The sequence below is a fragment of the Calliphora vicina genome, chromosome 4 (genome assembly GCF_958450345.1).
Source record: "Calliphora vicina chromosome 4, idCalVici1.1, whole genome shotgun sequence".
Classification (NCBI taxonomy): Eukaryota; Metazoa; Arthropoda; class Insecta; order Diptera; family Calliphoridae; genus Calliphora; species Calliphora vicina.
Window position 1 is genome coordinate 115,208,363 of NC_088783.1, and position 12,869 is coordinate 115,221,231.

A 12,869-nucleotide genomic window follows, 5' to 3' on the forward strand; every position below is an offset into this window, starting at 1 on the left:
TTTTTGACAATAATTTTTATTTTCTTTAGGTTTTTATTATTTTCATTGAAATTTTTATTATTTATGGGTTTTAAAAAAGCTTTTTTAAAGCTTTTCTTTGAAACTATGAAAAAGCTTTTTCATTTAATTAAAATCTTTTTGTCAATAATTTTTATTTTTTTATTTTCATTGATATTTTTATTATTTATGAGTTTTAAAAAAGTTTTTTTAAAGCTTTTCTTTGAAACTTTGAAAAAGCTTTTTCATTTAATCAATAATTTTTGTCAATAATTTTTATTTTCTTTAGATTTTTATTATTTTCATTAAATTTTTATTATTTATGAGTTTTAAAAAAGCTTTTTTAAAGCTTTTCTTTGAAACTTTGAAACTTAAGGAAAACTCCCACAATTTTCATAATAAATGAGTGGATTAAAGCAATTATTACTGTTCTAGCTCGCGTAGTATTCTACAATTTAAGTATTTTTTTTATTAATTTAAGCTCATCTCAATAATAAAACTAGGTAGTGCTATAGAAAAGTCCATAATAAACTTTATTGCAGAATAAAATTTACCATAAACAGCCCACTAATGTTATAGATAATGCAAATGTTTTATAAAAATTTCATTTATAATTTTATTCCAAAATAAATAAACAGCTCTGCTTTATGCCACTATATTTGGTCATGTCACCACCATCATACAACAGATGACCTCGGCCACGGCTAAATATCATGATATGCTCAATAATGTACGTGAATTTATGAAATTGCACGAGGTGCCGAAGGCCTTAAGTGAACGTGTTATGGATTATGTGGTATCCACGTGGGCCATGACCAAAGGCTTAGATACGGAAAAGGTAAGTAGCCAAACTTATCCTTAATAATATAAATTACAATTTCAAAACAAACAAACAAACGGACGGACGGACCTTTTAACTGGCAAAATAATATAACAAACAAATGTAATTTATATATAAATTTCCATAATATTAAAGCTTTAATAAATTTAAGCACTTTTTCTAATAAAAAGCTTTTTCATATTTCTTTAATATTTATATAAAAAAATCTAATAATAAGTAGTTTTAATAAATTTTTCTTAAACTTCAAACTCATTTTTACAATAAAAAAAAAACCAAACACTTTAAAACATACAAATCATTTCCACAAAATACTTTATAAAACTCATCGAAACTCAACACGCAGTTGTATATACACTTTAGCAAAGCTTTAACAAACAAATAATTTGTCAATTTGTCCTATAAAGTCATCAAGTATTTAGGCATTAAAACATTGAAAAATAAGGTCATTTTACTCGAATTTATATATTATCATAATTAAAATAAAAATAAAGCTTTTTAAAGCTTTTCATTGCTTTTCAAAGACATCATTTTTATTAACTGTAAACAAAAGCTTTGCTAGAAAGCTTAGTGTAAACTTGTTTAAACAAACCTTCATTTAATAGGTTTTTTTATGCTTTAATTCATTTAATAAAATCCATTTCTATTTCCTTAAATCTTAGAAAGTTTAATTTTCCTAACATTTTTAATTTTTCAATTTTATTTTTATTTTCTATAATTATAAATAAATAAATTTAAAGCTTTTATATAATAATTAAACATTTTAATTTTAAGATTTTTATTTCAGCTTTTTTATTTAAAGCTTTTGCAAAATTTTTTTAATTGAACACATATTTAAAACTTTTAATTTTATTAATGTTTTTATCTACCAAAAAGCTTTTTCATACAAAATTATACCAAGAGCTTTTATATATAATAAAATATTTAAGCTTTTTATATAAAGTTTTTAATTTTACAAATTCTATTAAAGTTTTTTTTGTTATAAATTATACCAAAAGCTTTTTGAAAGCTTTTTAATATAATAAAATATTAAAGCTTTTTATGTAAATACTTACATTTTCAGAAAAAGTTTATTTTAAGAGCTTTTTGAAAGCTTTTTAAAATAATAAAATATTAAAGCTTTTTATGTAAATATTTAAATTTTCAGAATTTGTTTTAAGATTTAAGTAATAAAAAAAGTTTATTTTAACAAAAATACATTAAGAGCTTTTTAAAGCTTTTAAATAAAATAAAATTTAAAAACTTTTTCTGTACAACCTTATACATATTTTCAAAATTTGATTAAATTTTTTTTTAATTTATAAAGCTCTTTTTACTACAAAAGCTTTTTTTTAAGAAACTATTAAAGCTTTTTATGTCAATTCTTTATTTTTAAGTAATAAAAAAGTTTATTTTAACAAAAATACATTAAGAGCATTCAAAAGCTTTTAATACAAAAGAGCCAACAAAAGCTTTTTTCAAAATTCTATTAAAATTCATAAAATTCTTACTAAAAAAAATTATTAATTTACCATCAGAGCTTTTGAAAAGCTTTTTTTCCATTTTTTTAATTTTCAGAATTCTATATAATTTTTAAGTAATAAAAAGAGCCTTCCAAAGCTTTTCAATAAAATAAAATTTTAAAAAATTTTATTTTCAAAATTCTATTAAAATTTGTATAAATCCTATTTTTTATTATTTTACACAATAAAAGCTTTTTTTATTTTAACACATAATTAAAGCTTTTTATATAAAATGCTTACAAAAGCTTTTTGTATGCGATTTTAATTTTATAAATACAAAAAACAATTGATTTGCTATAGCATTTCTAAAATTTGTCAATAAGCTTGCTAAAAGCTTTTTCAAAAATTGTAGAACTAAAAGCTTTTTGTGTGAATTTTGAATATTATAAATCACAAAATCCACTTCATTACAACTTAAGATGTTTGAAAATAAATTTTTTATAAAAAGCTTTTTCACAAAGTTGAAAATTTAAAAGCTTTTTGCAAAAAAATTTTGAATTTTCAAAGTCCATTAGCAACTCAGGATTTTTATATTGAAATTTTATGAAATTTTGCAAAAACTTTTTTAAAGCTTTTAAAATATTATTTATAAAAACACATGTTTACTAACTAAAAACTTCAAAATTGTTCTTAAGTATTCACATTTCAGTAATTTTTTATACTTTTCAAATGCTGGCTATTTAATTTCATACTAATTTCAAAAAAGCTTTTAAAGCTTTTTATACAAAAATTAGATTTCCTTTAAAATTAAGCTTTTTTTACCTAATAATTTCAAAATTGTTCTTAAGTATTCACATTTCAGTAATTTGTCATACTTTTCAAATGTTAATTTCTAAAAAGCTTTTAAAGCTTTTTATAAAAAATTAGATTTCCTTCAATTTATATATATTTTTGTTTTTAAACATTAAAAAACTTTTGTTATTAATAAAAAATAAAGCTTATTTTGTCCAAAAGCTTTGGAAAAATAAAATCATAAAAAAAGCTTTTTGTATTAACATTTTTGTTTTTAATATTTTTTTTTTTTTTTTTTTTTTTGTAAAATTTCATTAAGCTCTTTCTTATTCCCTTGGCTTTTTAGAAACTTTGTTTATCATATATTTGCCTCATTAAAGCTTTTACTTATTACTCACTTCTATAGCTTTTAAATTCTTTAAACTTGTAGTTATTTTTACAGCTTTAAACTTTCAAAGCTTTTATTTATAATCACCTATGTTTTCTTCTCTTGCTTTTAACTAATTTATAATTCTAATTAATTTTTGTCTGCATTCTAAAGCTTTTCTTAACTTAATCATATTTAGCTTTTTTTAATTTAAATTTCTGTTCACTATTTTTCACATTTTGATTATTTTCATCATAATTTCTCTCTTTCTATTTCCGTTTTTCTTATTTTTTTCTCTTCTTTCTCTCCTACCAAAATAACAAGGTAAAAGAGCTAAACATTTCATTTCTAGGTAGTGTGTGCTAGATTGTCCTACTTCATTTCGTTAGTCTAAATCCGTGTCAATACGAAAAGCGTCCGTCAAATTTTTGCTATTAGATGAAATTTTAAACCAAATTATTTTGCTCATATATCGAACGAAAACCCATTCGTTTAATTCACATGCGATAGTTGTTTATGGGAAATATAAGATTTGGTTTAAAAATAAATATTGAGATTCTAAAATATCTAATAAGTGTTAGTGCAAGTAATTGAAATTTTCTATTTTCATATTAAACAAAACTAAACACTGCCTTTATACCATTTTCGATGACTATAGTTTGTGCCTCTTACAAAATAACAAAATGCGAGTAGTAGAGACTAGACTATGACAAGATCACAAGGTATGAGCAGCGACAGGAGGGAGAGGAATTAAAACAGATCGAAATTAAAAACTAGATCCGAACTAGAACTGAACTAGAACTGAACTAGAACTGAATTAGAACTGAACTAGAACTGAACTAGAACTGAACTAGAACTGAACTAGAACTGAACTAGAACTGAACTAGAACTGAACTAGAACTGAACTAGAACAGAACTAGAACAGAACTAGAACAGAACTAGAACAGAACTAGAACAGAACTAGAACAGAACTAGAACAGAACTAGAACAGAACTAGAACAGAACTAGAACAGAACTAGAACAGAACTAGAACAGAACTAGAACAGAACTAGAACAGAACTAGAACAGAACTAGAACAGAACTAGAACAGAACTAGAACAGAACTAGAACAGAACTAGAACAGAACTAGAACAGAACTAGAACAGAACTAGAACAAAACTAGAACAGAACTAGAACAGAACTAGAACAGAACTAGAACAGAACTAGAACAGAACTAGAACAGAACTAGAACAGAACTAGAACAGAACTAGAACAGAACTAGAACAGAACTAGAACAGAACTAGAACAGAACTAGAACAGAACTAGAACAGAACTAGAACAGAACTAGAACAGAACTAGAACAAAACTAGAACAGAACTAGAACAGAACTAGAACAGAACTAGAACAGAACTAGAACAGAACTAGAACAGAACTAGAACAGAACTAGAACAGAACTAGAACAGAACTAGAACAGAACTAGAACAGAACAGAACTAGAACAGAACTAGAACAGAACTAGAACAGAACTAGAACAGAACTAGAACAGAACTAGAACAGAACTAGAACAGAACTAGAACAGAACTAGAACAGAACTAGAACAGAACTAGAACAGAACTAGAACAGAACTAGAACAGAACTAGAACAGAACTAGAACAGAACTAGAACAGAACTAGAACAGAACTAGAACAGAACTAGAACAGAACTAGAACAGAACTAGAACAGAACTAGAACAGAACTAGAACAGAACTAGAACAGAACTAGAACAGAACTAGAACAGAACTAGAACAGAACTAGAACAGAACTAGAACAGAACTAGAACAGAACTAGAACAGAACTAGAACAGAACTAAAACTGAACTAGAACTGAACTAGAACTGAACTAGAACTGAACTAGAACTGAACTAGAACTGAACTAGAACTGAACTAGAACTGAACTAGAACTGAACTAGAACTAAACTAGAACTGAACTAGAACTGAACTAGAACTGAACTAGAACTGAACTAGAACTGAACTAGAACTGAACTAGAACTGAACTAGAACTGAACTAGAACTGAACCAGAACTGAACCAGAACTGAACTAGAACTGAACTAGAACTGAACTAGAACTGAACTAGAACTGAACTAGAACTGAACTAGAACTGAACTAGAACTGAACTAGAACTGAACTAGAACTGAACTAGAACTGAACTAGAACTGAACTAGAACTGAACTAGAACTGAACTAGAACTGAACTAGAACTGAACTAGAACTGAACTAGAACTGAACTAGAACTGAACTAGAACTGAACTAGAACTAGAACTTGAACAAGAACCTGAACTAGAACCTGAACTAGAACCTGAACTGGAACCTGAACTAGAACCTGAACTAGAACTTGAACTTGAACTAGAACGTGAACTAGAACCTGAACTAGAACTAGAACTGAACTAGAACTAGATCTGAACTAGAACCTGAACTAGAACCTGAACTAGAACCTGAACTAGAACCTGAACTAGAACTTGAACAACAACCTGAACTAGAACCTGAACTAGAACCTGAACTAGAACCTGAACTAGAACTAGAACTTGAACAACAACCTGAACTAGAACCTGAACTAGAACTTGAACTTGAACTAGAACGTGAACTAGAACCTGAACTAGAACTAGAACTGAACTAGAACCTGAACTAGAACCTGAACTAGAACCTGAACTAGAACTGAACTAGAACGTGAACTAGAACCTGAACTAGAACCTGAACTAGAACTGAACTAGAACCTGAACTAGGACCTGAACTAGAACCTGAACTAGAATCTGAACTAGAACCTGAACTAGAACCTGAACCTGAACCTGAACTAGAACTTGAACTAGAACCTGAAATAGAACTAGAACTGAACTTGAACTAGAACCTGAACTAAAACCTGAACTAGAACTGAACTAGAACCTGAACTAGAACCTGAACTAGAACCTGAACTAGAACCTGAACTAGAACCTGAACTCGAACCTGAACTAGAACCTGAACTAGAACCTGAACTAGAACTGAACTAGAACCTGAACTAGAACCTGAACTAGAACCTGAACTAGAACCTGAACTAGAACTGAACTAAGTCTTGAAGTGAACCACAGCTCATTCGGAAAGATCATGCTAAGGGAAGTCTTAGATTATTTGCCATTCTTCCTACTGCTGCTCATACTTTAGACACTTCCTCAAACGACCAGGACCTTTAACATTTAACAAATCAAGAAACTGCGTGTCGTGTTTAAGAGTCAACAAACTAATATACAAATACTTTAATATTATTTTTAACCTCAAAAAAAAAAAAAAAATCCCCAAAAAACAAGACACATTAAAAACAATATTAAATTAAGTATATGAGTTTAATGACAGTTTTTTTTTTTTGGAAAAAGCAAACATCATCCACAATTCAGCTTCATAAGTAATAAAAACAAAAAATCCAAAAAAAAAAAAAACCAAAATTCATTTCACAGGTACTAAACTATTGTCCGAAAGATATGAAGGCTGATATATGTGTTCATCTAAATCGCAAAGTATTTAACGAGCATCCAGCATTTCGTCTTGCCTCGGATGGTTGTCTAAGAGCGCTGGCCATGCACTTTATGATGTCGCATTCGGCACCGGGGGATCTACTCTATCATACGGGCGAAAGTATAGACAGTTTGTGTTTCATAGTGACGGGATCGCTGGAGGTCATACAGGATGATGAAGTTGTGGCGATATTGGGTGAGTTTGAAAATGAAATTAAATCTTAGAGAGCCAGGAATTTAATTTTTTGTTTTTAAAACAGGCAAGGGAGACGTCTTTGGTGACCAATTCTGGAAGGATTCAGCCGTTGGCCAGAGTGCGGCCAATGTGCGTGCCCTTACCTATTGTGATTTGCATGCCATCAAACGTGATAAATTACTCGAAGTCCTCGACTTTTATTCGGCATTTGCTAACAGTTTTGCCCGCAATCTAGTGCTCACTTACAATCTCAGGCATCGTTTGATTTTTCGCAAGGTGGCTGATGTGAAACGCGAAAAAGAATTGGCCGAAAGGCGTAAAAACGAGCCACAATTGCCTCAAAATCAAGATCATCTGGTGCGCAAAATCTTTTCCAAATTCCGGCGCACTCCTCAAGTGACCACCGGCTCCAAAGAGGCCGTCTCCGGTCAAAGCGATGTTGAAAAGGGCGGCGGAGGCAGCACAACTGGTGGAGGTGGTTCCGATACCATTGATGCGGATCGTAATAAGGTTGGTTGTTGTAATTTATTCTTCTTGACTCTTGTTCATTGGCATTTGTTGTAATTAATTTGGTGTAAGTGTGTATTTGTTTTAGACCAAAAAATAAAAAAGAAACATTTTTGTGAATTTGTTAAATGTTTATAATGCGGTTAATTTTTGAGTTTATTTAATTTGGTTTTAGCCCTTTGTGTGTGTATTTAAATTTTCAGTTCTCTAGTGGTTTTGCCAACATTTAAAATTAAAAATTAATTGATTTTACAAACTAAATGTTGTAAAATTTGCTTCACACAGGTTTGGTAATTAATTGTTTTCAATATAAATTTCATTATGATTTTGTTCATTGTTTAATAAATTTACAGTGTGAGTTGGGAGGGTTCAAAAGTGAACAAGAAGAGACTCAGAACGGAACCTAGAAGAGAACCTAGAACAGAACTAGAACAGAACTAGAACAGAACTAGAACAGAACTAGAACAGAACTAGAACAGAACTAGAACAGAACTAGAACAGAACTAGAACAGAACTAGAACAGAACTAGAACAGAACTAGAACAGAACCTAGAATAGAACCTAGAACAGAACTAGAACAGAACTAGAACAGAACTAGAACAGAACTAGAACAGAACTAGAACAGAACTAGAACAGAACTAGAACAGAACCTAGAATAGAACCTAGAACAGAACTAGAACAGAACTAGAACAGAACTAGAACAGAACTAGAACAGAACTAGAACAGAACTAGAACAGAACTAGAACAGAACTAGAACAGAACTAGAACAGAACTAGAACAGAACCTAGAACAGAACCTAGAATAGAACCTAGAACAGAACTAGAACAGAACTAGAACAGAACCTAGAACAGAACCTAGAACATAACCTAGAATAGAACCTAGAACAGAACTAGAACAGAACTAGAAATAGAACTAGAAATAGAACTAGAACAGAACTAGAACAGAACAGAACTAGAACAGAACTAGAACAGAACTAGAACAGAACTAGAACAGAACTAGAACAGAACTAGAACAGAACTAGAACAGAACTAGAACAGAACTAGAACAGAACAGAACTAGAACAGAACTAGAACAGAACTAGAACAGAACTAGAACAGAACTAGAACAGAACTAGAACAGAACTAGAACAGAACTAGAACAGAACTAGAACAGAACTAGAACAGAACTAGAACAGAACAGAACTAGAACAGAACTAGAACAGAACTAGAACAGAACTAGAACAGAACTAGAACAGAACTAGAACAGAACTAGAACAGAACTAGAACAGAACTAGAACAGAACTAGAACAGAACAGAACTAGAACAGAACTAGAACAGAACTAGAACAGAACTAGAACAGAACTAGAACAGAACTAGAACAGAACTAGAACAGAACTAGAACAGAACTAGAACAGAACTAGAACAGAACTAGAACAGAACTAGAACAGAACTAGAACAGAACTAGAACAGAACTAGAACAGGACTACAACAGAACTAGAACAGAACTAGAACAGAACTAGAACAGAACTAGAACAGAATTAGAACAGAACTAGAACAGAACTAGAACAGAACTACAACAGAACTACAACAGAACTACATCAGAACTACAACAGAACTAGAACAGAACCTAGAACAGAACCTAGAACAGAACCTAGAACAGAACCTAGAACAGAACCTAGAACAGAACCTAGAACAGAACCTAGAACAGAACTAGAACAGAACTAGAACAGAACTAGAACAGAACTAGAACAGAACTAGAACAGAACTAGAACAGAACTAGAACAGAACTAGAACAGAACTAGAACAGAACTAGAACAGAACTAGAACAGAACTAGAACAGAACTAGAACAGAACTAGAACAGAACTAGAACAGAACTAGAACAGAACTAGAACAGAACTAGAACTAGAACAGAACTAGAACAGAACTAGAACAGAACTAGAACAGAACTAGAACAGAACTAGAACTAGAACTAGAACTAGAACAGAACTAGAACTAGAACAGAACTAGAACAGAACTGAAAATGAAGTAGAACCCAATTAAAACTGATTTCGAATTTAAATAGAACGATTTTCGATTTTCGCTATCATATCATGACCTTCCAAACTCACACATTTTTATTTTGTATTTAATAAAAATTTTGTAGCATATTTTTAGGTGGCGTTAAACAAAATTTATTAAATTTTGTTAAATTATTGTTTTTGATGTGTTTTTCTTTTATATAAATTATATATCTAATAATTAAACAATATAAATAATTATAAACAATACTTATGCTCGTTGTCTTGTCTCTTTTTTTTGTCTTTTTTCTTTTAAAATGCTAAATAAAATATTTAAACTAAATGTATAATTAACAAACAAACACTAAAATGACACTCAAACATAAATGTTCAATTAAATGTGGCTAAATGTGTGAAAATTTCAAACAAAACTAACAACTACACAACTTTAAAATCTTATTATCATTTTCCCTTTCTCCCAACATCGATATTACTTAAACACTCTTCCTGCATCCAACCCCCCTTCTAACACACCAACATCATTTTCATGATCACCAACCTGATAAATTGGCCCTGGTTAAAAAATGATTAAATAAATAAATGAATGTATTGTTTGTGTTGTGTGGCAACATTTAAAAGAAGTTACCTGCCAAATTAACATTAACCGAGGATTCCCGTATTTTAACCACCGCTGCCGCACCCACCCCATCACCCTCTCCATCACCTTCATCCGGTCCACCATCTGCACGTAGTACACGTGCTAGCAAATGGGGACGCCTTTTGGGTAGTTCAAGTGTCGATTCAGCTAGCGATACTAGCGCCAAGGTAGCCGTTTCGAGAAGTTTGAGTGCCCGCGAAAGTCTGCGTGAAAGCACTGCCGCCCAAGCGAGGCAGAGTAGTACTTCGAGTAGTAATGGTGGACAAGGCAATAAAGTAATTGACTTATATATACTATATACTTACTTACATTTACATATATGATAACATTTATAAATGGTATACATACTCTATTATAAGTTTTTGTTTTTGAAAACTGTCTTATTGTTTTTATAGTTTAAATTATGCCATAAGTTTACATAGTCAAGTTTTATGTTTAGTTTTAAAGAAAATTAAGGGAAATTTAAAAAGAAGAATTAAATTTAATTGAACTTAAAAAAAATTAGTGCAAGATTTCTGCTTGCAAAACAAAATATAAGGGTGGGAAGAGTTAAATTTTCACACAAAAATTCTAATTATTTAAATGTAAATTGAATTTTATAAAACTCTAACTTAAATATGGATAACAATCTGTATTTTAAAGGTGGGAACAGTTTATTTTTAACTGGGAATAGTTTTATTTTGTTATCAAATTAAACGTTTCTTAAAGTTTATTTGAATTCAGTAAAAATTTTGAAAAATTTCAACCATTTAAGCAAATTTTCAAAGTGGGAACAGTTTTTTATAAAGAGGAAAGAGTTTAATTTGCATCCAAATTTAAAACGATTTAATAATTAATTGTATTTTATAAAAATAAAACTTAAATATGTATAACAATCTGTATTTTAAAGGTGGGAACAGTTTATTTTTAACTGGGAACAGTTTTATTTTGTTACCAAATTAAAGCTTTTTTAAAGTTTATTGGAATTCAATAAAAATTTTGAAATATTTCAACCACTTAAGCAAATTTTCAAAGTGAGAACAGTTTTTTGTAAAGTGGGAAGAGTTAAATATTCACCCAAAAATTCTAATTATTTCTATGTTAATTGAATTTTATACAATTCAAACTTAAATATGGATTAGAAACTATATTCAAAAGGTGGGAACAGTTTATTTTTAAATGGGAACAGTTTTATTTGGTTACCAAATTAAAACTTCTTTAAAGTTTATTTGAAATCAGTAGAAATATTTAAATATTTTTGCCATTTAAGCAAAATTAGAAAGAGGGAACAGTTTTTTATAAAGTGGGAAGAGTTAAATTTTCTCACAAAAATTATAATTATTTAAATATTAATTGAATTTTATAAAAATCAAACTTAAATATGGATTACAATCAGTATTTTAAAGGTGGAAACAGTCTATTTTTAACTGGGAATAGTTTTATTTTGTTACCAAATTAAAACTTCTTTAAAGTTTATTTGAATTCAGTAGAAATTTTGAAATATTTCCGCCATTTAAGCAAAATTACAAAGTGGGAACAGTGGTTTAAAAAGGGAAAGAGTTTAATTTTCATCCAAATTTAAATATTATTTGAATTTAATAGAAATCAAGCTTCAACATAAATTATAATCTGTATATTTGAGGTGGGAACAGTTAATTTTTTGCTGGGAACAGTTTTGTTATGTCACGCATTTAATCCTTATATGAAGTTTATTAGAACTTAATAAACACTCTAAACGATTTTAGCTTCTAAAGCTAAATATAAAGATGGGAACTGTTTATTTCCAAGTGGAAACAGTTTTATTTTAGTACAAAATTTAACCGTTTTTAAAGTTTATTTATATTCACTAGCAATTTTTAAAAAAATATGGTTCCTAAACTAAGTTTTAAAGGTAGGAACAGTTTATTTTTAAGTAGGAACAGTTTTGTTTTCTAACCAAATTAAACCTTGTGTAAAGTTTATTTGAACGTAGTCAACATTTTAAACGATTTCAGCTTCTAAACCTTAATATTAAGATGGGAACAGTTTATTTTCAAGTGGGAACAGTTTTATTTTAAAACAAAATTTTTCCATTTTTAAAGCTTATTTATATTCACTAGCAATTTTAAAATAATATGGTTCCTAAACTAAGTTTTAAAGGTGGGAATAGTTTATTTTTAAGTAGGAACAGTTTTGTTATCTTACCAAATTAAACCTTGTGTGAAGTTTATTTGAGCGTAATAAACAATTTAAACGATTATAGCTTCTAAACCTAAATATTAAGATGGGAACAGTTTATTTCCAAGTGGGAACAGTTTTGTTTTAGTACAAAATTTTACCGTTTTCAAAGCTTATTTATATTCATTGGCAATTTTAAAATATTTTGGCCTTAAAACAAATTTTACGATGGGAACAGTTTTGTATTAAATGCGAAGAGTTTAATTTGTATTTCAAATTTTTATTTTTCAAAGTCCAATGCAATTTTTTAAAAACAACACTTAAATGTGGCTTCTATTATAAGTTTTAAGGGTGAGAACAGTTTATTTTAAAGTGGGAACAGTTTTATTTTGTTTCAAAATTATTAATTTTTTAATGCTTATTTGAAATCAATGAACAAATTAAAGCATTTAAGATCTTTAAGCTA

At 29.1% G+C, this 12,869-nt stretch overlaps 1 protein-coding gene across 1 annotated transcript in view; it reads left to right on the forward strand.

Moving 5' to 3' along the window:
* Positions 1-12,869, forward strand: part of eag (ether a go-go) — a 98,634-nt gene that overhangs the window by 83,166 nt on the left and 2,599 nt on the right. Inside the window, exons 11-14 of the mRNA XM_065509842.1 lie at positions 636-835; positions 6,875-7,127; positions 7,192-7,637; positions 10,249-10,542. Of these exons, the coding sequence (XP_065365914.1) occupies positions 636-835; positions 6,875-7,127; positions 7,192-7,637; positions 10,249-10,542 (1,193 nt within the window). The remainder of the gene's footprint in view (positions 1-635; positions 836-6,874; positions 7,128-7,191; positions 7,638-10,248; positions 10,543-12,869) is intronic.